Source organism: Parasteatoda tepidariorum, chromosome 4, assembly GCF_043381705.1.
Source record: "Parasteatoda tepidariorum isolate YZ-2023 chromosome 4, CAS_Ptep_4.0, whole genome shotgun sequence".
In the NCBI taxonomy this organism is placed as follows: Eukaryota; Metazoa; Arthropoda; class Arachnida; order Araneae; family Theridiidae; genus Parasteatoda; species Parasteatoda tepidariorum.
Genome location: NC_092207.1, coordinates 97,210,928 through 97,235,734, shown reverse-complemented (window position 1 = coordinate 97,235,734; position 24,807 = coordinate 97,210,928). Strand labels below are relative to the sequence as shown.

Here is a 24,807-nt window from a genome sequence, read left to right as displayed (position 1 = left end):
ACATTACGTACTGGTATATATATATAAACTTCTCAATAACTGGACCGTTTCATTCGAACTTATCGTTCTCGTAAACAATGTTTCCTGAAACAAAAAAGAAAAAAAGATTGATTTAAAAAAAAACCTACAACTCTACCTGCAATTGATATTGCATTTTAATTGGAAATAATCAAAATTTGAACTTCATAAAAAAAAAGTATCTTTAGTGGAGCAGAATTGCAAGACGACTTAAAAAATAATTAAATAAAATATTGAAAAAGAAAAGTTGCGCAAACCATACACTTTTATCTAATACAAGTAATTTTAGACTTGCCAATGAAAGTTACCTTAGCAAAAATTACGTAACCACTTTTTTTTATAGATAATTACGTTTGAATGTGCTATTTTTAATGCACCGTTCGTATTCTGGGTCAAACGGTGCCTCAATTTTACGGATTTGATTTAGAGTTCGTTCGCACTTCGTTAAAGAAGAGGAAGATCCGTTCGGAAGGTCACGTATCGAGTAGAAAAAGCGGGAAAGCTCAGAAGTAAAGGCCTTTCTGTCAAGTTTATCAATTAAATAGTTGTTTTCTGTTACCCGGAAGAAACGATTCACACTGATTCTGATTCATTCCACATTCCTTTCTAAACTTCACCTTCTTCTGGCATCCATCCATCAAATAAGAAATGATAAATGATCGAATTCAGGTTCAAGGAGAATCATAGTAATTTCAAAATTCGTTCATATGCAGTGCAGGTGCACTTTGAAGTAATAAATATAGGTTTTTCGGTAAATTGAATGATTTTTAAGTAGCAGGGGTGGCAAGTCTTAGAGGCCATGGAGGGTCTATACCTCACACTTTTCCTATCATATTATTGCGCAGTTTTTGATTAATGCCATCTGAGCCAAATAAAAAATAAAATGCATGTTAAGAATTTCTTTTAATAATGCCTCCCCTGATAGGGTCATTAGTTTAAGTTTTAATGTTTTCCTTGTAAATTCCCTGTAAATAGGTTTTAAACTGTAACACTTTATTTATGTTGAGACAATAATATGGGGCCAAATTGGCTTGTCATTCTCATTATTGCTGTTATAGAATATAAATTTGCATCGAACTTAATATGGCACCGAATTAAACCATAATTATCGAAGGCGCTTTAGAGTCAGATGATCAGAATGGTCCAGCGATAATGCTTTGTATCTATTATCTAAGTAAAAGATAGATCTCAGGTGTTGTAAACCAGTACCAGGTTCTTTTTCGCATTGACTTTAATCACTAGTCATTTTTTATCATTATTCTAGGAAGATTGGATTTGGAATTTGTTAGAATACAGAAAGGTCTTGTGGTCAAGTGTAGTTGTTTGTATGGGAAAGTAGTATTTCAGTCCATCGAAAATAAAAAAAGGCCTTAATTTGTTTAGCTCTCTGATAAACAGCAAAGATTTCTTTTATTTTTACTCTGGTTGAGGAGCCAATGAACAGGAGCGAGTCTAATTTGTTTTGCTGTGATATTATTAAAGTCATATTTAAGTTAAAATGGTTTCACTTGCATGATTTTAAAAAGTTTTTTTTTAATTTAAACTTATATTTCATAAATTTATGTAAAATTTGCTTTAAATAATCATGTTGTATAATTATATTCGTGATGTCGTAAAAATTGAGAAAATACCATCTCATTTTTAATGCGAAGTGCACTGTCAAATATTCAAGATCAAGTATCTGTAAAAGTACCGGTATTCAGCTTGCCGGTACTAATTACTGGTATAATTTTTTGGCAACGAACGTTCTGATCAGTTGGCAAAAGAAGGTATTTCCCTCCCAGCCTCTCCAAACATGGCCCTCACTTAGTCTGAATTATTTTCTATCCGCAAATCTAAAATTAATAAAGCTTGACTTGTTCCACCGGATCACAATTTATATCCCAGCAAGCGTCCTGGAGGAGCCCTTGACCTTCAGGGTACACATGCCGACCAAACTGCTACACGTAGATTTGTCAGTGGGCTTACTAGGAGTCTCAGTTTCAGTGGACAAATTAAACTTTTTCCAACTTGTAAAAAGTGCAACTCCAGCGAGGCTAGTCCTCACCATCTACTTGATTGCCTGGATTTCACAATGGAAGAGGCTCTTGAAGGACCTCTCCTTTTCCTCGATTTTTTGAAGAATCGCGGTCTCATGGATCTGGTATAGCTCCGCTATCCCAGCTGGGATTGGAAACAACAACAACCGGTATAATTACCGTAAAAAATCACTGACTCACTATAATTAAATAGATATTATTGTAAATATTTCAGTATAATATTTTACTATAAAAATGGATTTTGTGGGGAAATTGATTTTACTGATGATGCCTCCAAAGTATCGGTACTTTACACCGTATTTTGATCTCGAACTCCTTACGGTAAGTGGTGGCTGTTTATTGGAATCAAAATCTTCAATTACGAATACGATCTCGTTAAAAGCACCGGCCACTGTAATTTAAAAAATTACGACAGCGGCATTGAAAATGATTGAAATTGTTTTTCAGCGCATTTCCATATTTAGAATTAGTTTAAGTTTACTCAGCCATTTTAAAAAGAGTTAGAAAGCGCTTACAAAACATTAAATGACCAACTTAAATGACTGTCTTAGATTTGCTTCAAAAAATCTATATCACTGGATCGGATTCAAACGGTAACGCATCGCTACACTCGTTCGTGCTGATAATAAGGTGGTCAAGGCTAAAAAGTAGTATTATAGGGGTATTTGTCATCCACATTTAGAATGAATGCTTCGATGCATTTCGTCTGCAGAATCTCATCTTAGACTTAAAACAATAAGAAAGCAAATAAAGCAAAAGCAACTTGGAATTCCAGTTTCATGCCAAGCACTCAGATTATATGTGGAAATAATTATTCTAATTGTTATTTAGAAAGATTTTCCTAAATCTACAAATTTGAAATCCATTTAGGCCAACGGTATTATTTGTAATATTAATGACTTTAAGGATTTAGAATAGATTCCTTTAAATGCTGAAAATTTGGAAACAAAAAACACATTTTAAGCTAATTGTGTGCAATCAATAAAATTACTATTCAAAAATTTGTTCAACGTTTCGATTCATTATTTTTTTTTTAGTAAAAATGCCATGAATTTAGTGTCTTAAAATCAGAAATCTTTTGTAAATCACGAATTTTCTAAGCATTTGACTATGACGAATTAATTATCAAATAATTATTTATTTATTACGAATTATTTATTTAACTTTTTTTTCAAAAAGTTATTTGCTTTTTCATTTAATATTTTAATTTTAAATACTAGAAGCATATATAGTTGGTAAATAGTAACTGAAACAGGTAGCATCACTTTTAAATTACTTAACCAGTATTTTATTTTATATTGAATCATTCGAATATTTTATATTGAATCATATGAGAGCATTCAATTAAACTTTAAATTTTGAAACAATTTTGTATAAACAAAATTTTGTGGCTTATACAAGAAAAAAAGTATCGAACTAACAAAAGCTATTGAACTCATAGTACAATTTTTTTTATTTTTATTACAGTTATATGAGTGTAGGTTGCAAAACATAACACATTCTTGCAGTTTCTTGATTTCAGAAGTATTTAAATCATTTTAATTTTAGTTTAAAAAATGATATTAAAATTAAATAGCTTAAATTACGAGTTTGCCCTTGTGTTTTATTTCTTTCATTACCTTTTTAAATTTTAATAACTTATTTACATCACATTTGAAAAAATGAAAATAAGTACTGGAATTATTACTTGTTTAATATAGAAATTGGAGCTACTTCGTTTAGTGTGATTTTTCACTAAGTGTTGATTTATTAGAAAAATATATTGGTATGAAATTTTTGATAAAATAAATGTAAAAAATTAAAGAAGAATTAAAATAGTATTGTATTATTTAAAATGTGATAAGTTATACAAAGCTTAATTGAAATTTAATAAAACATTAAACTCTTAATTTAAATATTTTTTATGAAATCTTCGTAATACAATATAAAAATAATTTTACTAACTTTGTCTTAATAATCACTCATAGAAAAGGCCGAGATTTATTATTATTTTTTTTCTTTTTAAAAACTGACTATAATCCAGTTTACTTAAATTCCTAAAGTTACAAAGCAATCATAATTAGTAATGTAGGCAAGTAGCACTAGTTTAATGAAAATGTCAAAAAGGATGCATGGCGTGGAATAAAAATACCTATAATAATTACTTCATTAAAAATTTTTTTTAAATTATCTATTTTCTATTATTTTAAAGTTATTCTAAAATTTCTCAATTATAATTAAATAATTTTTATGACCGAGTACCATTTGAAATTGCTTTTTCAACTTTTACGTACGTAAGTTTTGAGATCCGTTTTTACCTTATTCTCTTGTGCATGGTATAGGCCTGTCAAAAACGAAAAAAAAGAAGAATCATCAAAATTTATTATCTCAGTAAATAATAAGTTGTTGATTTCTAAATTGTTAAAAAAAATGTAAATTGATTAAAAAATACAAGAGATATCAAGGTTTTAAAGTTAGAAAATATTAGGCTTTTTTGAAAATTAATTTGTAAAGGACTTAAAATCTTTCTTTCATCGAGCTTAAAAATTCGTCCGAACTCTAAAGAGCTACGCTGGTAGAAATTTGATCTCAGTTTTTTTTCCTCATATTAATTTACTCAAGCACATCATCTTGTTATCATGGTTTTTAGTTTCTCAATCAGAAACTCTGAAGAACTTAATTTATATGTCCACCAAATGTCATTAAAATGGGAAAATTGAAATTATGTACAATTCTTCATCACTAGATCACTTTTTAAAATTATCCATAAGAGAAAAAAAATAGATTTGTCATTTTGTTCAAAATAGCGAAAATTTTACAATGCACCCGTTTTTGTGCATTTAAATCACAACGATTTCGAAAATATGCTATATATTTCAGAAAAAATTCTTAAAATATTTTTGTTTCACTGATATTTGAAAGAAATTTAAGCAGCATTTAGTGGGGCAGATTTCAATAGAAATCCAAGCAAAATGAAATTTTGAATGTTTCTTTCATTTTATTTTTCGATTGACTATTCAACAAGACACACGAGATTTTTCTTATTTTTGAACTACTTTTATAAAAGCTTAATTACACATCCGATTCAATACTTCAAACACAATGCATAAACATACAATCTTCATATATAATAGCAATGAAAAATGAAAGAAGTTAGAACAATACAGTTAGATGCCACTTGTCAGACACATTGACCTAATAATTAAGATATATATCATCTGCACAACGGATAGCTAAAACAAAAAATCGTTTGACATTTTCAATGTCTTGAAAGAATTGAGTGAAAATAAAATATCGTCACGGATTGCCATCAATGAAGCATAAATTTGTGTTCCATTAACAGGTTTAGGTCGAAAAAAAGCGCTTTTCCAAGTTCTTCAAATACCGGATGAAAAACTTCGCCTTCATTTTGCAAATATAGGGCAGCAGTTCTATTACAGGCGGTAAGATGAGTAAAAAGAGAGAGAGAGAGAGAAGGGGAAAGATTTTTGACCCGCTGAAATAAGTAAAAAAGATGGCCTGCTAACCATGACCCTCAATCAAGTGTGTCCTTTTGGCCTAGCAGACGATTTCTAAGCAAAGCGTAAAATAAATTTTATTCATCAGGTGCATTCTATAGTAGCCATAACATGTGTTTTTATCTCCATTTTTTTTAAAATCTAATTTAAGAAATTTCAATATTAAGTATCTTTTTTATTCATGAAATATGTATTCAAATGAGGATTAAGATATTTAAGATCGGATTTTTTCCTTAAGGAAGACAATCGTTTGAAAAGGTAAATCTTCGACTGATGATTCGAACTCTTACATCCGAGGAATTTATTTTGGAACAATGGACTGCAGACTCATCGTTCACTTTTTCGTTAAACTGAATATACAGTAAATCTCGATAAGTTACTTTGAAAAAAAAATTGATATTGCTTAGAAATCACTTATTAAAAATGATTGCATAAATTATGGATTAAAAAGGAATGTAGTAATGAATTCATCTATGAAATTTTTCTCATTAGTTTCAAATGTGGATATTTCTAAACATTCCTTGGATATCTATTTTTAACTGTTCTTTAAAATTCTGCTTCTAATTACTTGTTAAAATTCTGCAATAATAAGCTAATATATACGATTCCGTTTCAAATTTTTTGTTATAATTCTTTTTCTTCCCTTTATTATTTAATTCAAATAGAATAGCTACATGGTGAAAAATATTATATTAAAAGTACTGTATTGTATGTTAAAGACATTTTTAATAATAATAATGATGATAATAATAAGAATGAAACAGAATTTTGTTAGTAAAATCAAAATATATAGTATTTAAAACATTCATTTGGTAATTTTTTCATTCATATGTCAACGGCTTACATGGAATTTCTTTTTTCAAAATTAGTACAAAATGAAAAAGTTTCGAGCGAATTTAACCGAATAAATGGATTTAATGCAATATCCCAATCCACTATATACCAAATTTTTTAACATTTATCTCAGATTATAAGGCAATATTTTAATGTTAATTTTTCTAAAATCATTTCTAAACCGTTTTGGTAAAAATTATGGTGTTTCTTGGTGTTGTCATAGAGTCAGAAATACATAAATTTTACCATATTCTGGTAGTTTTGACCATACTTTTTTCCAAGTGGAAAGGTTAATAAGGAAGAGATAAGAAGTAATAAATCCTTGTGTTGAATGAATAAATTAGATAAGTTCGATTAAATTCTTTTTATTTTGCACGTAAGAATAATACGAAGCAATAAGTTGGTTTTTGAAAGTTATAGTTAACAGAGGAAACTATCTTCAGTGCTTCACAAACGCAATATTTCCATCAATTGCGCTTTTCAATCAATTGCGGAGAAAAAAACTTCAAAGATTACAAAAATAATGCGATAATTTAGTAGCTTATTATACGTGTACTGGCAATTTGGATAAACAACCCTTGTAAAAATAATTCTTTTACGCTTCTGCTTAGGTAATTCTAAAACATCTTAATAGATTCATAGATATAGCTAAGGATGATAAGAAAATAATAATAATAATAAAAATACTTGGAAATAAAAAACACCGAATAGGGAAACCATGCTATTTAGAGACCGAAACTAGTCAGCTATAATATAGAATATAACACACACTGGTAAAAACTACCAGAATACGCTAAAATTTGCAATGTTTTTGAATCATGATGGGAGCACCGAAAAGCTAGGTAATTTTTACTGAAACGTTTTGATAATGATTTTGGCGAAATTAAAAATAAAATATTGTTTTATAATATGTGATGAAATTTGGTAAATGTGATAAAAATTTGGTAAATTTATCATGATACCTTAGAGAATGTCATTAGAACCATATATTCAGTTAAATTTACTTTTCAGTTTTGTATTTTTCAGTAAATGTGGGGTACTATAAACTACAGTTTAGAATTTCCAGCTAATCGTTACCATATGAGTGGAAAAATTTCCAAATGAATGGTATAAGCACCGTATATTTCGGTTTAATTAACTAGATTTCTTTTTTTTTTCCAAAAATATTTTTTTCATTCGGAACTATAACTTCGCCAGAATATTTTTCGCCGTGGACAAAATGGGTACGAGTGCTGAATGGAAGAAAAATTCGATTAAATAAGTTTGGTTAATCGATGGTATCCATAAAATATGCCCCCCCCCCNTAATAATAATAAAAATACTTGGAAATATAAAACACCGAATAGGGAAACCATGCTATTTAGAGACCGAAACTAGTCAGCTATAATATAGAATATAACCACACTGGTAAAAACTACCAGAATACGCTAAAATTTGCAATGTTTTTGAATCATGATGGGAGCACCGAAAAGCTAGGTAATTTTTACTGAAATGTTTTGATAATGATTTTGGCAAAATTAAAATAAAATATTGTTTTATAATATGTGATGAAATTTGGTAAATGTGATAAAAATTTGGTAAATTGATCATGATACTTTAGAGAATGTCATTAGAACCATATATTCAGTTAAACTTACCTTTCAGTTTCGTATTTTTCAGTAAATGTGGGGTAGTATAAACTACAGTTTAGAAAATCAGAATTTCCAACTAATCGTTACCATATGAATGGAAAAATTTCCAAACGAATGGTATAAACACCGTATATTTCGGTTTAATTAACTAGATTTCTTTTTTTTTTTCTTTCCAAAAATGTTTTTCTCATTCGGTACTATAACTTCGCCAGAATATTTTTCACCGTGGACGAAATGGGTTCGAATGCTGAATGGAAGAAAAATTCGATTAAATAAGTTTGGTTAATCGATGGTATCTATGAAATATCCCCCCCCNCCCCCCCCCCAGCGATTCAAAAATATAATTCGGACAGACATTTAAATTTCTTTTATATGCAAAAAATAAAGGCAAATTATATGAAAAATGAATACATTCATTTGAAGGTGTCGACAAGCAGCGAATCTATGAAAAAGAAATATCCTTTATTTATGTTTTTACTATACATACTTTGTTACAGCTATATGTTATAAAGCATTTTTAAGGCTCGATAAAAAACATTTTAAGATTTGTCTTTTTTTTTAAAATTACTTATTAAAAGGTACTTATTAAAAGGAACTTCCATCATTTATATTTGCGATAAAAATCCAGAAATATAGAAAAATTGACATTTTTCTGACTAATATAATGATATGCCATCTACTATTTAAATTTTTAAATCATACTTAGATAAGTGAAGCGATAATTTTGAAATCAATTGTTCTATTACGGTTGCTAAAATCTTTAATCACGATTCTAAAAGAAAAAAGCACACTGACCAAACAACTGATTAAGATAACAAGTTGAAGCCTATGCAATTATGGATTTTAAGGATTTTCTGCAAAAAGCATACACAGTGAAACGCGTATAAGTTGGTTCTTTTCGTTGATGGTCTACTTAGATGGATTGCAAATAATTTAAGCCAATTTTGTCCACCTGTAAACCTATAAACGCTAAAAACTTAAAGGAAGGGTGTCAGTTTAACGGATTTTTTGCTGACTCAACCTGATCAACCAATCAGCTAACTGATTTAATTGTTTAGTTGCAATTTACAAGGTCTGTTATTTATCATTTTAGTAGAATTTCAAATTTCAAATGATAATTAAAGGGAAGTTAACAAGAGGATTGAAAAAAGAAAAGAATCAGTTTTTTAAATAAAAAAATTACAACTGGCACACTGGACACTTAAGAAATAATAAATCCTGATGCATCATTAAGAAATAATATTAAGAATAATAGTGCAAAATATTAAGAAATAACAGATTCTAACTGGCACAATCGATAATGATTAATTAATTAATTATAAGGTTTAATTAATTAGTTGATTTATCTCTAAAGAATCGCCCAGATGAAACACGGGCTCACCAGTTTGAAATTGATTCAGAAGAAATTTAGTTGACAGGAGCTTTTTTTTTGTCCTAAATATAAGTTTCTAATTTTTTGATTATGGTATAACTGATACAGAAAAAGTTCAGATTAAAAGGAGAGGGTACACAGTAATACCTGTGAAATTTAAAATAATAATTTTAATACTTCTTTCTAATTTAAAAATACTTTACATTTTATGTTCTCTATCCAAAATTTATCAAATAAATTAATCGAATTCAACCTTACAGTAGTATCAAAGGAACAGTTTTTGGGATTAAAATATGTTAAAAAATATTTTTTTCTTGAAGAAAGGTATTTTTTTCAGTAATACATTTTCTGTGTATGTATATTTTGCAGATTAAAATCGCACAAACGTTTAGAAAGAAAATAATAATAAAAAAACGAGCCAAATATGTAAGCAAATAAACTAAAAAAATGTCAAAATAGTTATCAATATTTTTTTCTAAATCATAATTCTTCAAAAGTTTTTGCTGCATTTTAAATTGCGAATTTTGGTAAAAATTAATTAAAGAATAATTGAAATAATATTCTAATAATAACTAAAAATCGTGTGCATAAATATCGTAATAAAATTATGCAAATTTGTTGCAACCTTTAAGGGGAGCTAAATTTTCCCATATTATCGAGTAAATTACGAGAAAAAAAGTATGATTAAAACTACCAGAATATAAGAATATAGTAAAGTTACAGTATAATAATAATAATAATAAAAAAAAAACGAGCGAAATATTTAAATAAAAAAATTTCAATAACTAAATAATTTCAATAACTAATTTCATTAACTAAATAATTTCAATATCTAATTTCATTAACTAAAAAAATTTCAATATATTTATCTATATATTTTTTCCTAATCATGAATCTTTAAAAGGTTTTGTCGCATGTTAAAATGGCGAATTTTGAAGGTTGATAAAAATTATTCAAACATTAATTGAATTAAAATTCCAAAAATAGCTTAAAATTTGTTTATTTGATTATAAAAACTTTAAAACGATATGGATTGCAGTGCTGCCATCTGTTGTACAATTAGTAAACATAGAATTGCGAACACTCGTTTTAAAACCAACTGAAAATTAATAATTTTTGTTTTGTTCACATTTTTTTCGATGTTTCGGGCAAATTTATAATCATTATGTTTCAATTGCTTATTGTTTTGTCCTTTTATGATTAAACTAAAAAGTAAAAATTTATTAATGGGAATAATTTCTTCATTAAAATATTCAAAATTGACTTAAAATTTTTGTACTGTTTAAATTTTAATCTTTTCTGCCTAATTTTCCCAATCAATTTAGTAATTAATCTCTAACGTTATTTAACTTCGAAGTTTAAAATTTTAGTTGACGTCATTCACTATTGCTTAAGTCACTTCACCATTTTAGACAATTGACAATTTAAGAGCACTTATTTTAGAGATTAAACAACTGTTGTAAAATTTTGATATAAAGCTACATTGTGTAATTGTGTTAGAAAGTTCGAAGTACGATAAATAAATAAGTAAATGAATGAATGAATAAAACATGGTGGCCTAATTTACTCCCTAACGTGGGACATTTACGCTAGTAGTAAGAATCTTATATTTGTCTTACGATGCTTAGTAACGAAACCGTTACAGTTAACAAAACACTTACATAAGTTAACAAAGTTAACAATTAATAACTTTGACAAAGCTTAGAACAATAAGAAGACAAAAAAAGTGTAAAAAGTTTCTTTTAAATCAAATTTTGTTGGCCTTCGGCCCTTCGTAGCCCAGTAGAAAGGGAATCTAAAATATCGAGTAAAAAATCACGATTGAATTATAATTATACGTAAAGGTACCAGAAAATAAGTGGTTGAAATTTTTTTGTTTGAAATTTCTCTTATAATTACGAGTTTGATGATTAACGTGGTGGAAAGCATACATTTAGAATGGACTTTTCTTAAATATAAGTACAGGGTTATAAACACAGAAAAAAAATTGGTTTCTTCGGATATTAATTTCAATTCTTTTACTTCTAAATCGCTTTCAAAGTTTTTCTGCCCAAAATTTTTTGTAGCGACTGGAAAATTGCTGTAGACAACCTGTTTCCTGTCCCCAGTGATGATGCTCTTCTAAAATGGATAATTTCCTTGACGTTTGAGAAGCAAATCACAGACTTGTCATGTGACGGCACAAATCGCTTTCTGTAAGAACATGAGGAACCCATGAGTCGATCTTTGAGACAAAACCGTAGGTTTTTCAAATGATTATGAACTGTCGAATTCCATAAATTTAATGTCTCAGAGAACGCACAAGTTGTCATTCACCGGTAAGCCTTGATAAATGTTTTTGTTGTGTCTTTAATAGCTTAAATTGGAGTGGTGTATCTCCGTGCACCATGCTACGCTGTTTCAACAAATGATCTTAATTGGAATTTTGCAAACCACTGGTTTACTCCTAATACATGGATGAACACTGGCGTACTCCATACACGTCGGATAGTTTTTTTTCTTCCATCATTTTTATCTTTTCTTTAAAAAAAGTATAATATGACAAATATTCTGGTTTTCACTTTCGTTATTTGAAAGTGCATCAGCGAAAAACTACTGCGTAGAATCAATCGAACTTTTTCGAAAGGTAGTCTTGCTATATCAGCTGTCAAAATGATTATACTATTTAATGATTATGCGGCCTAAGTGTGAATTCGGCTGCGAAATAAATGAAAATAAAGCCCCTCTGTTGGAAAAATACGAAATAACTTTCCGAACAACTCAATATATGATCCAAAACTTTAGTAAAACAAGGAAATTGTAGCTTGAAAGTTAACAATGAAATTTAAATCAGTGTAACTAGGATTGGATTTCAAAATTTACCCACATAAAGTGTTCTAATTTATCTCTGTTGTCCAAGTAGCATCGGATGATGGTAATTCAAATATTTAAATTTCAAAAGATGGTTAAAGATGAGCATCGTTTTTACAGTTAGAGAACGGTTTCCTTTTTCCCAATTGTATAGAATTTACATGTTTTTTCAAATGAAAAAAAATTATTATAAAATAAAATATTAATACAAAATTAACAAAATGCTCTATTTAAATTTAAAAATTTTACCTCCACTTCCGCAAATGTTTTTACCTGAAAGAAAAGTAAATACATTAATAATACCATCATAACACAATTAATAACAATCAATTAATACAATCAAGAATACAATTATTTTATACAATTTTTTTACAGAATTTTATACAATTGTGGAAGTTTTAACTTAAAAAACTTAAAAATTAATACAATAATAATTTTTAAGTTCTAATTTTCTAAAAGAAGACTAAAAAATAACATTACCGTTGAAATCAGCTGTTTATCTTAAACTTTTCTGGTACTTCTTTTTTCTCAGCTGAACAGAAACGGAAATAGTTATTTAAATTTAATTTTCTAAATTTTCTTACATTAAATCTCATGAATTTTGTTAATGTAATTTTTCTTTTCTCTTCCAGATCCTCGAGGTAAAGATTTTCCATTGGCTGGAAGTCCATTTCCTATGTTAACCATCATAGCTTCTTATTTATATTTCGTAAAAGTATTAGGACCAGCTTATATGAAAGAGAGAAAACCATTCCAAATCAATGGAATTATAATTGCTTATAACCTTCTTATGGTAGTGTTGAGTGCATTTTTCTTTTTCTACGTAAGTACATTTTTAATTAGTGTATTAATTATTAAATTTGCTTGATGGTATTTTTAAATTATTTTGCTTGTTTTTCGTTATTGGTTGTAAAAATTATATACATGATTTGTTAGAGTTATATAGACTGTAGTGTTATGCATTAATACAACTCAGTAAAACGACTTAATAATAATAATAATAATAAAACTAAAATTATATACTGAAGGGTGTTTTTAAAAAACGCGTTTTGTTATTGTTAAACATGCTGCTATGTGTGCAAACATATATAAACTTACATTAAAAAAAAAGTATATTGCCATTTCATAAATATCTGTATATCGTTCTTTTCTTCAGGCTGTACACATATTTCAGCGTTGATTTTACTTATTTTGTTTTCAAGTGTTAATTTTCAAATGTAAATTTTAATTTTGTAGTTAATTTTCATCAGCGTAACAAAGCAGTGAACTATAACACTCTATTCTAAGTTAATAGTTTTTCTTCCACATTTCAGGGTGGTAGTAAAACATATCTTTCAGGAAAATACAATTTGATGTGCGAACCTGTCAACTACTCTACTGACGAAGAAAGCATGCTGGTAAGAATCAATATTTAAACGTGTCTCTTATCCTGAGGGATTTTTTTTCTTCTAAAATGGTAATTATGTTTAAATAATCAATTTCTAAATGAAAACTTAAGCAAACCTTAGTAGGAGGTTTAACTAACTGTATGTGTATTTTTTTGCAATTTTTTTAATTTTTTTAACCGCCGCTGAACAGCCGAACCAAATTTTGAGTTTACGGCTACTAATGCTCAACTCCGTAGCCTTGTAATTTTGAACTCAATTCAGAATAGAAGGGGACTTCTGGATAAGTATTGGGCGAAATTTACTTTTGTGAAGTTTTTTTGTTGTTGATGGAACTAATCCGCATATGAGCTGCAGGGAGAGGAAAAACAACGAAGACGTTTCACGGTTAGCCTTACGGCAATCAGGACTATAATTCATGATCCACTGAGGATATTTTACATAAATATTGTGGTGGTCGGTGAGAGCCGGGTACTGAATTGGAATCGACCAACCATCTCTGGTATTCGAACCCGGTTTACCTCATTGGGAAGCGAGCGCGCTATCCCCTGAGCCACCACAGATCCTGATTTCTAATTTACTTGCTTTGGACTGAATGAAGATATTTTCAAAGTATTCTTTAACTATTTTATGTGATAGATGTGTATTTACAAAGAATATAAAGCCCATATTTGAATATGAAAATAGCTTAAAAGTAATCTTGGTTTTCAAAAAATGTGGTTATAAAAAAACGGTTATAAAAAATATTTTGAAATGAATGCGATCATTTACAATGTATAGTCTCGAAATTTGTTTTCAGTTAGAAGCATTTTTATGCAGAAAGATTTACATTTCAACGAAATATTTCGAAATAATTACTTATAATGAGTAATTATAGTAGTAATTGCTCATTATGACACTTTATTAATACCTAAGTTTCAATTAATAGAAAAATAGCCAATATCACGTTTGCAAACATTAGTAAATGTTCTTTAGTATTTTACTATACACATGCTAAATAAAAGATATAAAAATTTCACAACACATTTCACACAAAATTTCAGGAAGTATAAGAATACTTCAAATAATTTTTTCCATTTTAAAGTATTGATATATTTATTTGATATAGTTTGATGTTTAAATTTGCTTATAGCTTGTAAATCTTGGTTGGTGGTATCTGATGTTGAAAATAACAGAATTCGCTGACACAGTAAGTTTATCTAGTTTATTTTTTGCATTTTGTCTTATGCATTAAGTAAATATATTATGAGATAAGTCAACAAGCACCAGCACTTTGTTTCCAATTGTCTGTAAGTTTGGTCATACACTTTGTATCTTTGATAGTTGGAAATGGTCGCTTTCTTTATGGTAGGTTCTTGTGACATTTTGAAAATTATCTTAGCGGTATTACGAAGTAAACATGGAATAGTTTTCAAAGTCTGTGTTTGCAGTATGAAGAAATTATTTTCTGTAAACCTTTTTTTGTGGTTTGTACAAGGTTTGAAATGTCGTCTTAAACTGATATACATGAAAAGTTTACAGAACAAAACGAAGCAATATACCACAGTTATTTTTTTAACATATCAAGATTAGTCAATTAAGATTTAAGGCTGAAGAGGATCAAGCTTCAGAGAGCTTTTCCTGGGTCTAAAATATTGGAATAAAACTCTTAAATTAACTTCAATTTTGTTAAGAATGAGATTAAAGCCTAATTACGGACCTTTGCTTTCAATTACAGCTAATTCTGTTATGTGTCATCTCGAAGCGAAATGAAATACGAAACTAGAATCTTCAGAGAAGAATGTTTATACATTATAAAAAATTCCTGACTAAATTATAGTCTAAAGCTAAAGTACTGATTGTACATTGGGTGTACATTGATTGTACATTGAGTGCGTCATCTGTAGAACCTATTTTACAGTAAAATATTATATCGTGATTATTACGGTAATATTTATTTAAATACAGTGATTCAGTGATTTAACGGTAATTTTTACTGTAAAAATTACGGTATATCAGTTTTTTTGTTCTGTAACATGCTCAGGTAAAATGGAAGTTTACGGTAGAAAGCACTACCATCTTAATTGCTGATGCTTGTTACCGTAATTTGATCCGGATTTTTCACAGTGTACAGGGGCAATATATACGTCTTGGACGCAAATAAGGAAAAATTTGTTTTTTTAAGATATCACAAAATTTTAAACAAACAAGAAAAGACAAGGAAACATTAGCAACTGTAACATAGTTGCGAATTTTGAAAGTGTCCACCTTTATCCTTAATTCAAATTACTTAAGCGTGTCACAACTGATATTTTGTCATATACACGGAATTTTTTAAGGACTCCAAGTGTCAGATGAAGGTTTGCACATCCTTGTCGCCAAAAAAGACCAAATGAAAAAAATCCATTGGAATTTCATCGAGTGAAAATAGTGGCTATTGTCTGTAATGTACATCGTACCATTATCAAGTATCAGTATCACCATTATCAAGTATCATCATCGTACCATTCAGTGTAGTCAAGCAGGATCCTTGGATGGTCAATTTATGATTTCTAATGAATTTTTGTGAAAGCATAATATGTCCCAGAATGAGTTTGTGGTCATTTAAGTCCATCCAAGGAAGTTTCATATCCGTACAAGAAATAACCAAGAAACCATAAAATGTATCAAAATAATTTTGCGAAAAAATTATTTGGTTCTAAACTTTTTTCAAGTCATTCCTTGTCATTGCATAGTATCAATTAGTAGTTTTTTAAAACAATGCAAATGCTTAATTAGCATTTAGCATACATGGCATTACAGTTAGTACTACTTAGAATACTAAATGTATAACAGTAACACCATGACATTTACAGTACATTTTAATACGTAATTTGATTAAAATTGAAGAAACTGCAAAAAATTTTTTTTTTAGCTTTTCAAAAATTTTCTATTTCATTGTTAAACAAAAAATCATTTTAAACTTTATAAGTTTCATGCAGAAAATAATTCAATTCTAAGCTCTAGATAAAATTAAAATGATTTTAGTTTTTTCTTTAATTAAACTGTAAAACCAAAGCTATTTTGAGGAATTATATAATTAAAAATGAACTGTCTTTTCAAATAAAAGCTTTCGACAACTATAAATTTCAAAGAATAAAATATCGTGTTTATCAATTTTTATTGTTAGAAAAATAGTAAAAGTGTTTATAGCTCAATTCAATTTTTTAAATGTATTGTAAAATTGTGCTTGCTCCCAATATCTGTTGAAAACTTTAGACTTTAAATATCTCTAGCCGCTTTCCATGTCTTATTTTTACAAAAAAAACACAGTAAATACGTGTATCATATATACGTGATATCAGAAATGAGTCAAAAATTGGTGCAGAGAATAACTGAAAACATTTTAACATCTTAACATTAGAAACTTGGAAAATATTTAAAGATTTATGGATATATTTGATCGTCTTGTGCGGGAACCAATATTTTTTCTCGAATTACTTTTTGAAAAGTATTCATAATATTTTACATCCATTTTAAATCATTTACATATATTTTAAATCATTTTTAGATATTTTTTGTTTTGAGAAAGAAATTCAATCATATCAGCACCTTGCACGTAGTTCATCATGCATCAGTTGCATGGGGTGTTTGGATTGGTCTGAAATTCGGACCAGGTATGTTTCTTTTTATATTTCTGTTACCATTAGAACCATTCTTTCTAACCATTGAAAAAAAAAACAAAATTTTATAATATTTTTTCATTCTGACTATAACGTTTGCAAACGATGTCTTTTAGATAAACATATTTTCTTTAATGAGAAGTACAAAACGTGTTATTGAAATTTGTTTGTAAGAACTGTGAAAAAGTTTTTCTATTTTAAGAACATTACAGCTTTTAATTAAAAGCACTATATAGTTCCTGTATGATTTACTATTAAAACTGTATAAACTAAATATTTATAATAATTGAATATTTTAAAAAAAAATGAAATTATTATATATCACTGTTTTCCAAGTAGGGTCAATTGAAAAAATTTAAATTATATTTTGAAAAGATGTTTAATTTGTTTACAACTGTGGAATGAACAGTCTAAAACATTTTTATATAAGAAGATTTACAAAAAAAGTGTTTTTTTTTGTACAATATATATTAGTTTTAAAATTCCTTAAAATATTTATTTAAAAATATTTGAAATTTTAAATAAGTACTTTATTTCTTCAATAAAAGTTTTGTAAATAATGAAATCCTTTCTCCTCATTAAAGATGAATTATTTAAATATGTGTCATGTTTTTCTTTTTTAATTTTCAAAAGTTTTTATAAAACAAAACGATGATAAAAATATTTTGAGTTATGTCGTACTTTTAAAAGGAGTATTGAACTTCATGAAAATTAATCGTTTATTCGCAGAAGATTTTAATTTATCGTGAAGTAGATAGCATGCTACTGCCAAAAGATGTATCTAGAAATTTATATGTTCAAAAAATAATACACTTATTATTAAAACTATATTCGTATTGCATAGAAATCATAAGTTCTTTAATTTAATTTTGAAGTTGCTAATTAAATCAATATTTATCTGACGATGAACATGAGATGCATTCAATTTAGAAAAACAGCAAAATAAATGAATAAATGAATAAATAAATAATACAAGTTACGCACTTCGTATTTTAAATTTATTTTCATTTCAACAGGAGGACACAATGCTTTTTTCCCCTTCATCAACTGCTTTATTCATATGATTATGTACAGTTACTATTGTTTAGCAGCACTTGGACCCCACATGCAGAAATATCTGTGGTGGAAAAAATACCTTACTCAAATGCAAATGGTAAGTAGAAAACTGCTAGATCACTTTTATGGTCATATTCCACATAAATTATCTTAATTACACTACAAATGTCTTGAGTTTTATAGCCAAACAAAATAGCTAAAATGTAATTCAATTGGGTAGTATTATTAAATAATGAATTTTTTGATAACCTCATTTTCTTATGAGAAAACACTTTTATGATTAGAACGACCTGAGTTGGTAGATAAGCCCGTTATTAGTCATAGATTTCCTAATTTTCTTATTATTAGAAAATAACTAGAAATGAATGGAAGATAGAATTTTATGCTTCCCCATTTCTTTATTATTGGAAAACTTTCGGATAAAATGCGAACAAATTTGGTAGTAATGCGCTTTATTTGACCATGAATTTATTTGCATGTTAATTTTCTTATTACTAGAAAATTACTGTTACAAAATATGATTAAGTTTGATATTCAAAACTGCTGTTATACATTGTAAAAATAAAGGAGAATCTAATTATAATTGCAAGAAATTTTGTAACTATAAAATATGAAGGGCAATTAAAAACTTTAAGGAAATATATCTTTAATAAAATTGAGAGCAACTCAAATGATTTTAAAAACTATTTTTAAAATTGTTTCATCGTAAATTTAATTATAATTCCCCTCAGATTACTTATTAAAACATCTATGTTTCATATGTAAATAAAACGCGTTTTGAGGTTTTAAGTTTACTGAAGGTGTTTAATTTCTTTAAATTTTAATAGAAAATCTTATTATTGAAATAAAAAAAATTAATACTGGTTAAATCAAAAAAAAAATTAATTGCAATTAATAATAACGTCAAATCTTCAAACTTCAACTTCCAGAAACTTCACATGTTTGAAATGTTTAATTTTTCATAACATTCAAATTTTCTTATTGATTATATTAAATGATTTTAAGTCTTTTATTTTTTTCCCTTCAGATTTTATACCAAAACATTAACTTCATATTTAGTTTTCCCTTCAGTATTCATTTTATTTAATGTTCATTTAATTTATATTCATTTTAGTTAATGTTCATTTTGTTCATTATGCACCCCAAAGGACCAGATGTAATTTTTGTTTGTGTAATGAAGAGTTTATAAAAGTTTTTAAAAAAATATAATTTAGATTTTAACACATGGAAAGGGCAATAAAACTTAATAAAATAGTTTGAAGGTTTTAAAACTGTTTTATTAAGTGTATAATCATCTGATTTTTTTATAGTAATAATATACCACTGTTACTTATTCTACGTAACTCATCTTAAAATAACTTCTGTTACAAGCAATAATTTTAAATTATTAAAAATTGCCTAAAAGTCATATTAATTAAATAATTATTCAATGTCTGAAGAGATCTAATTGAGATGTTTTAAAGTTCGGACATTTAATTTAAAATAGTGGTTACTTTTTTGCTTAATTGCAAGAGTTTTCTTTCAAAATTTAATAATTGTTGACCGATATTACAGTAAAATATTTTTTGCAAAAATGCGTATTATTAAAAGTATATTATTTAATGATTCAGATATGTTTTGCAATATTTTAGATATTTCTTTATAATTATGGGTTATATTGTAATTCAATTCATAAATTTATTTTAGCTATGAATGCAATAATAATTTTATATGTTTTTTTCTTAGATTCAGTTTATCATTGCTACCATTCATGCTACTGTACCCATCTTTTACGATTGTGGTTTTCAACCAATATTTGCCTACATTATTATTTTTCACGCCATTTTGTTCTTTGTAATGTTTTACAACTTTTACAAAAACACTTACAACCAGGAACTTCGAATGAAGAAACAGAGCAAAAAATTCTTAGAAGACCAGAAAATGAAAACACAAACAAATGGCGCTCTGAAGGAGTCTGTAAAAGTAGACTAATCTTAGACTGTTTTTAACTAGAATTTTCTAAAAGTTACTTCTACTTTTACAAGCATTTTATGAGTTTAAGACATTTAATTTTTTTTAATTAAATTTTTAAAGGATTAACATGTTACAGTTAATTGTAATATGGAGCAATTGCAAATGGGAGCTTATTCCTTCTTTATTTGTTTTCTGTTACAGAAAAAAATTTCTTTATGTAAAGACAAATAAATAACAATATAGTCAAACAATTAATTAAATCAAAATCTTATTAATTTTTTGAATTTGGAACTTTAAATGTCGTAAAATATGTGATATATGCATTAGCATAATTAAAACTCATAATGAATTTGGTTTTTAATATGAATATAGGAATGAAATTTAATATTCATGTATTTATTAGTCTGCCAATGTTTATTTAAATACACTTTAAATATTATAAAACAACGCAGCTCATTTGTAATAACTGGTATTTTGTCATTTTTTTCCTATTATGATGGGGATGTTAAAAATCACTTGAGTTTGATTTGGATATTTAGACTTTCCTGTTTAGCGTATACTATTTGTTTTGTGAAATCATGCCATGTGTAAATATAATCATGTTCATAAAATAAAATTCAGACAAATGTGTGGACATGTCGTTGCTTATTATGTGTGATGTGTTTTGATATAATCAAGCCACTTTACTAATTAGGTTATTGATTATCAGTTTACTGAAATATTGATTATTCAATTTTGTTATCTTGCCAAACCTTGCTACAGATTAAAATGGGGAACACATTTTTTTGATGCATTTATACAATTTGATCTTGTCTTATTCGGATGTGGAAATTTTAAATTAGTTTTGTATCTAAAGATAGAGATTTTTAAAATGAAATTTTTAGTCTATTTTTTGTCGATATTTTCAAGTTTGCTTATATATGAATATATATAACAGGGTTTTTTGTAAATGTTGCGATAAACTACTAGGATACTTAGGGTTCATCATAAAGATTAAAATCTCATAGGCAGTCTTTCCCGGAAATGCTGTCGTACGCGGCTAGTGGCGTTTCCTTTTGTTCAAAAGCACACGAAGAAACAGTTCATGATAAGGAAGCACCTCTGACGGCTTATGATGACGCTTCCGATCATGTCTACACGAACTCCTAGTGAATAACAGAACAACGATGTCAAATTAGTTTAATTAGACGCCATTCGATGACATTGCTATGCTGTTCGTGGAAAGGTACGACTGTCCTATGTTACAACGCTCTTCCCTACCATACTAAAGGCTTTATTTTTAACTTTACTTTGTATTATTTTTTAAATTATTGAATTAACTATAAAAATGTTTCCAATTTTATGAAACCAAATTTTAGAAGAATAATTAAAATATATTCACTTCAAATTTCCGGAAATTGTTTTGAATAGGTTTTTAAAATATATTGGTTTAAAAATGTTAATAATATAAATGAATAATCAGGGAAAATTTTTTTTTTAACTCTTAGTAACACTTAGGGAAGTTTGGTGCGGCGAATAAAAGAAATTAAGTTTTACCAAGCGTTTTGTTTAAAATGAAATAATTATTGTTTCACCGTTTGAAATAAATTAGTTGCATTAATTTTTAAGTAATAAATATGCTAAGACTTTTGTGTTCAGCACCTCCTTAAGCTATGTTCTAAGTGACTGTTTTATAGTTGTAATGACAATAATAACTTACTTATATAAAAACTTTGAACAATTTATTCTTTAAAGTTTGAAATGGATAAATTAATCTTCTTGATTAAAATTCTACAGAAGAGCTTTATAAAAAAATATGCTTAATTTAAATTCATAAATACAGGTTTTTCTCGTTTCATTTCAAAATATTTCCTCTGACACTGGTACAGTCGTGCGAGGAACGATACAGTCGGTAAATATGTCCATTTTTGGCTAGAGGTATCATTGTATCAGTTTTTACCATTTTCTTTCATGTTAACCATTTCCTGTTAACAAAAATTACTATTTGATATAAAAGGAACAAATATTTTAATTAGAATTTCTTATTTTCGTAGGGGCAAACTATATTTAAATTAAAAAAAAAATAGAAAATCTTCTAAGAGACTAGTTATATCTAAAAAAAAAAAACACTACAACTCTTGAAATTTTATAAAAAGAAGTTACTGAAATGTTCTGAATATATCTTTTCATTTTATAAGTTATAACAAACTAAATTTGTCACTATACTTTTATTCTGATTGGTTTAATATGATATAGGTTTATTTCACTACACCGTTAGAAATTTCTCGGAAGAATGGTTGAATAACAATTAATTTAAATGTTTTTTTATCATATTCAAACAAAACAGTTCAGTAATCAGAAATAAGATGGTACTCAAACTGTTAGAAGTGAGTAAAACCGTTTACTAACTGCTTTTACCTATTATGGTATAACAACCAAAATTTTATCGCACTAGCTAGATCCATCTAATGGAGCCACGTGCAGATGATATATTACAGCCGAGAGGGCTTATCTGTCAACCTCGTGACCGACAGAACAGGGGTTCGAGTCCTAGCGTTAACACTACAATATTTCCTCCATTCCCTTTAACACACGAAGAGTTTCCAAAGTCCTGAACTCCATAAATTGCGACCCTGGGGTTTTAGAATTGGACATTCTCATTCAAGTATAGATGGCAGCACCATAAAACTGCTGAATCATCTCTAATGTCCAGTTGAATTTCGTTTTTACTGTTTTGAAACTATGCTAGTTGTAAATGGTTAAAATGTCATGAAGGTAAAAAGATGAAGGTTAACCATGAAGGTAAAAAGATGTTCTGTGTCGTAAACTTTACGGTTAATTAGAACTGCCAGACTGCTGCTGGTTATTTTACTTTAATTTTAGAATGAATATTTACACAGTGTTCTGCAATGTTTTCAAAAACGTTATCATCTTTTCACATAAAATGCTTGAGAAATAAAATAAATGCTACATTTTGAGTACCATATTTCATTTTTGTGTAATTAAAATTATTGAAATTTTAAATTAAAAATATGGAGGAACTATTATTTATTTTCGCTCATTTACATTATTTCTAAGAATGTAATTTTACATGGCGAAATACGAAATTTGATTGAAATCGGTTGAATAATTTCTGAGAAATCGAATTTTAAAAAGTCATAATATTAATCTTTGCGTATTCAAAATCATTTCGACTAGTTTAAAAAAAATAATAAATAATAATAAATTTTTGTATGGAATTATCTTTAGATTAAGGAGTTCTTTAATTTCATGCAAATATTTTCCAATTCACTTAAACATTTCTGAGATAAGCCGAAATACACAAAAAATAAAATTAACATTAAGTGGTCGAAACTTAAGATAGTTTTCCAAACGAAAAAATTGATGCCATATTTCTCAGACAGCGGTGATCCCCTATATTTCGAGGGTCAGCCAATAAAAGTGAATTCCATAACATAAATTCCGATCATTACATCAAAAATTATTCATTGTAGCTCTTTTTTTGCACACTAGACATACATATTATGGAGGGGGGGGAGAGTCTGGAGCGCAAGTTAAAATTTCATTTAGGAAGAAACAAAAATGCTATCAAAATATAATTAATTACTTTTAAAGAAGGTAGAACTGAAAATTTCAAAATCTGTTCGGTTTTCGGAAGACGCAGAGAGTAGTTAAGAGGCGATGGGTAGATCTTCAAGTTTCTTAAGGCAATGAAATTAGTTCTTATGTTTTCATTCCACCTTTTTTACGGATGGTTTAACGGATTCGGATAGCGGATTTGTTTTCCATTCCTTTGGGTAATAATTTACGTTCCTCAATATGTATCCTTTTTTAAATATTCAAAAAGTATATATTAAAGGCAGTGACTACTGTTTGCACTACAAATATGTCTATTTATTCATTTTTTTAATTTTTTTTTTTTTTATAAAACAGCCAGGATATTTTGATAGTACACGGAAAGAAAAGAACTCTCAAAAACATAATTCTGGTTGATAAAACCGTAATATATGTTATTTAATTAGCCATTCATTTGGTAATTATTACGTACTCATGGGAACGGTCCAGCGGAAATTTTATTCAACATTCTTAGATTTTATTGCCACATATAGTAAAAAATACAAAACCGAATAAATAGTTTTTATATAATGCTAATGTATCATGATTCTCAAGGTATCATGATGTCTAAGGTATCCTGATATGACTAAGGTATCGCGATAAAATTACTTAATTTAATCACAATTAAGAAATTTTATCCTGTATTATAAAGCAATATTTTATTGTTAATTTTATTAAAATCATTACTAAAGAGCTTTATTAAGAATTACAGAAGCTTTCTGGTACTTCTATAGAGCCAGAAACACTAAACTTTGACACAATCTGATAATTTTAAACCATTTTTTTCCTTTAGCGCAGAAATGTAGCGAAACCGAAAAAAACACACTAATTGAGACTTTTGTGTGCCCAATTCATATTCAAAATAGGATCTGAAAATTTTATGAAAAATTAAATATCGCTTGTATAAATTATGCAAGAAATATTAAACTAAATCAAA

At 27.7% G+C, this 24,807-nt stretch overlaps 1 protein-coding gene across 1 annotated transcript in view; it reads left to right on the top strand.

Moving 5' to 3' along the window:
* The window catches only part of LOC107452015 (very long chain fatty acid elongase AAEL008004), a 26,195-nt gene extending 5,285 nt beyond the window's left edge, over positions 1-20,910 (top strand). The window contains exons 3-8 of the mRNA XM_016068287.3: positions 12,874-13,064; positions 13,555-13,638; positions 14,759-14,815; positions 17,156-17,261; positions 18,284-18,420; positions 20,049-20,910. Of these exons, the coding sequence (XP_015923773.1) occupies positions 12,874-13,064; positions 13,555-13,638; positions 14,759-14,815; positions 17,156-17,261; positions 18,284-18,420; positions 20,049-20,294 (821 nt within the window). The 3' untranslated portion in view covers positions 20,295-20,910. The remainder of the gene's footprint in view (positions 1-12,873; positions 13,065-13,554; positions 13,639-14,758; positions 14,816-17,155; positions 17,262-18,283; positions 18,421-20,048) is intronic.
* Positions 20,911-24,807: the final 3,897 nt, after the last annotated feature.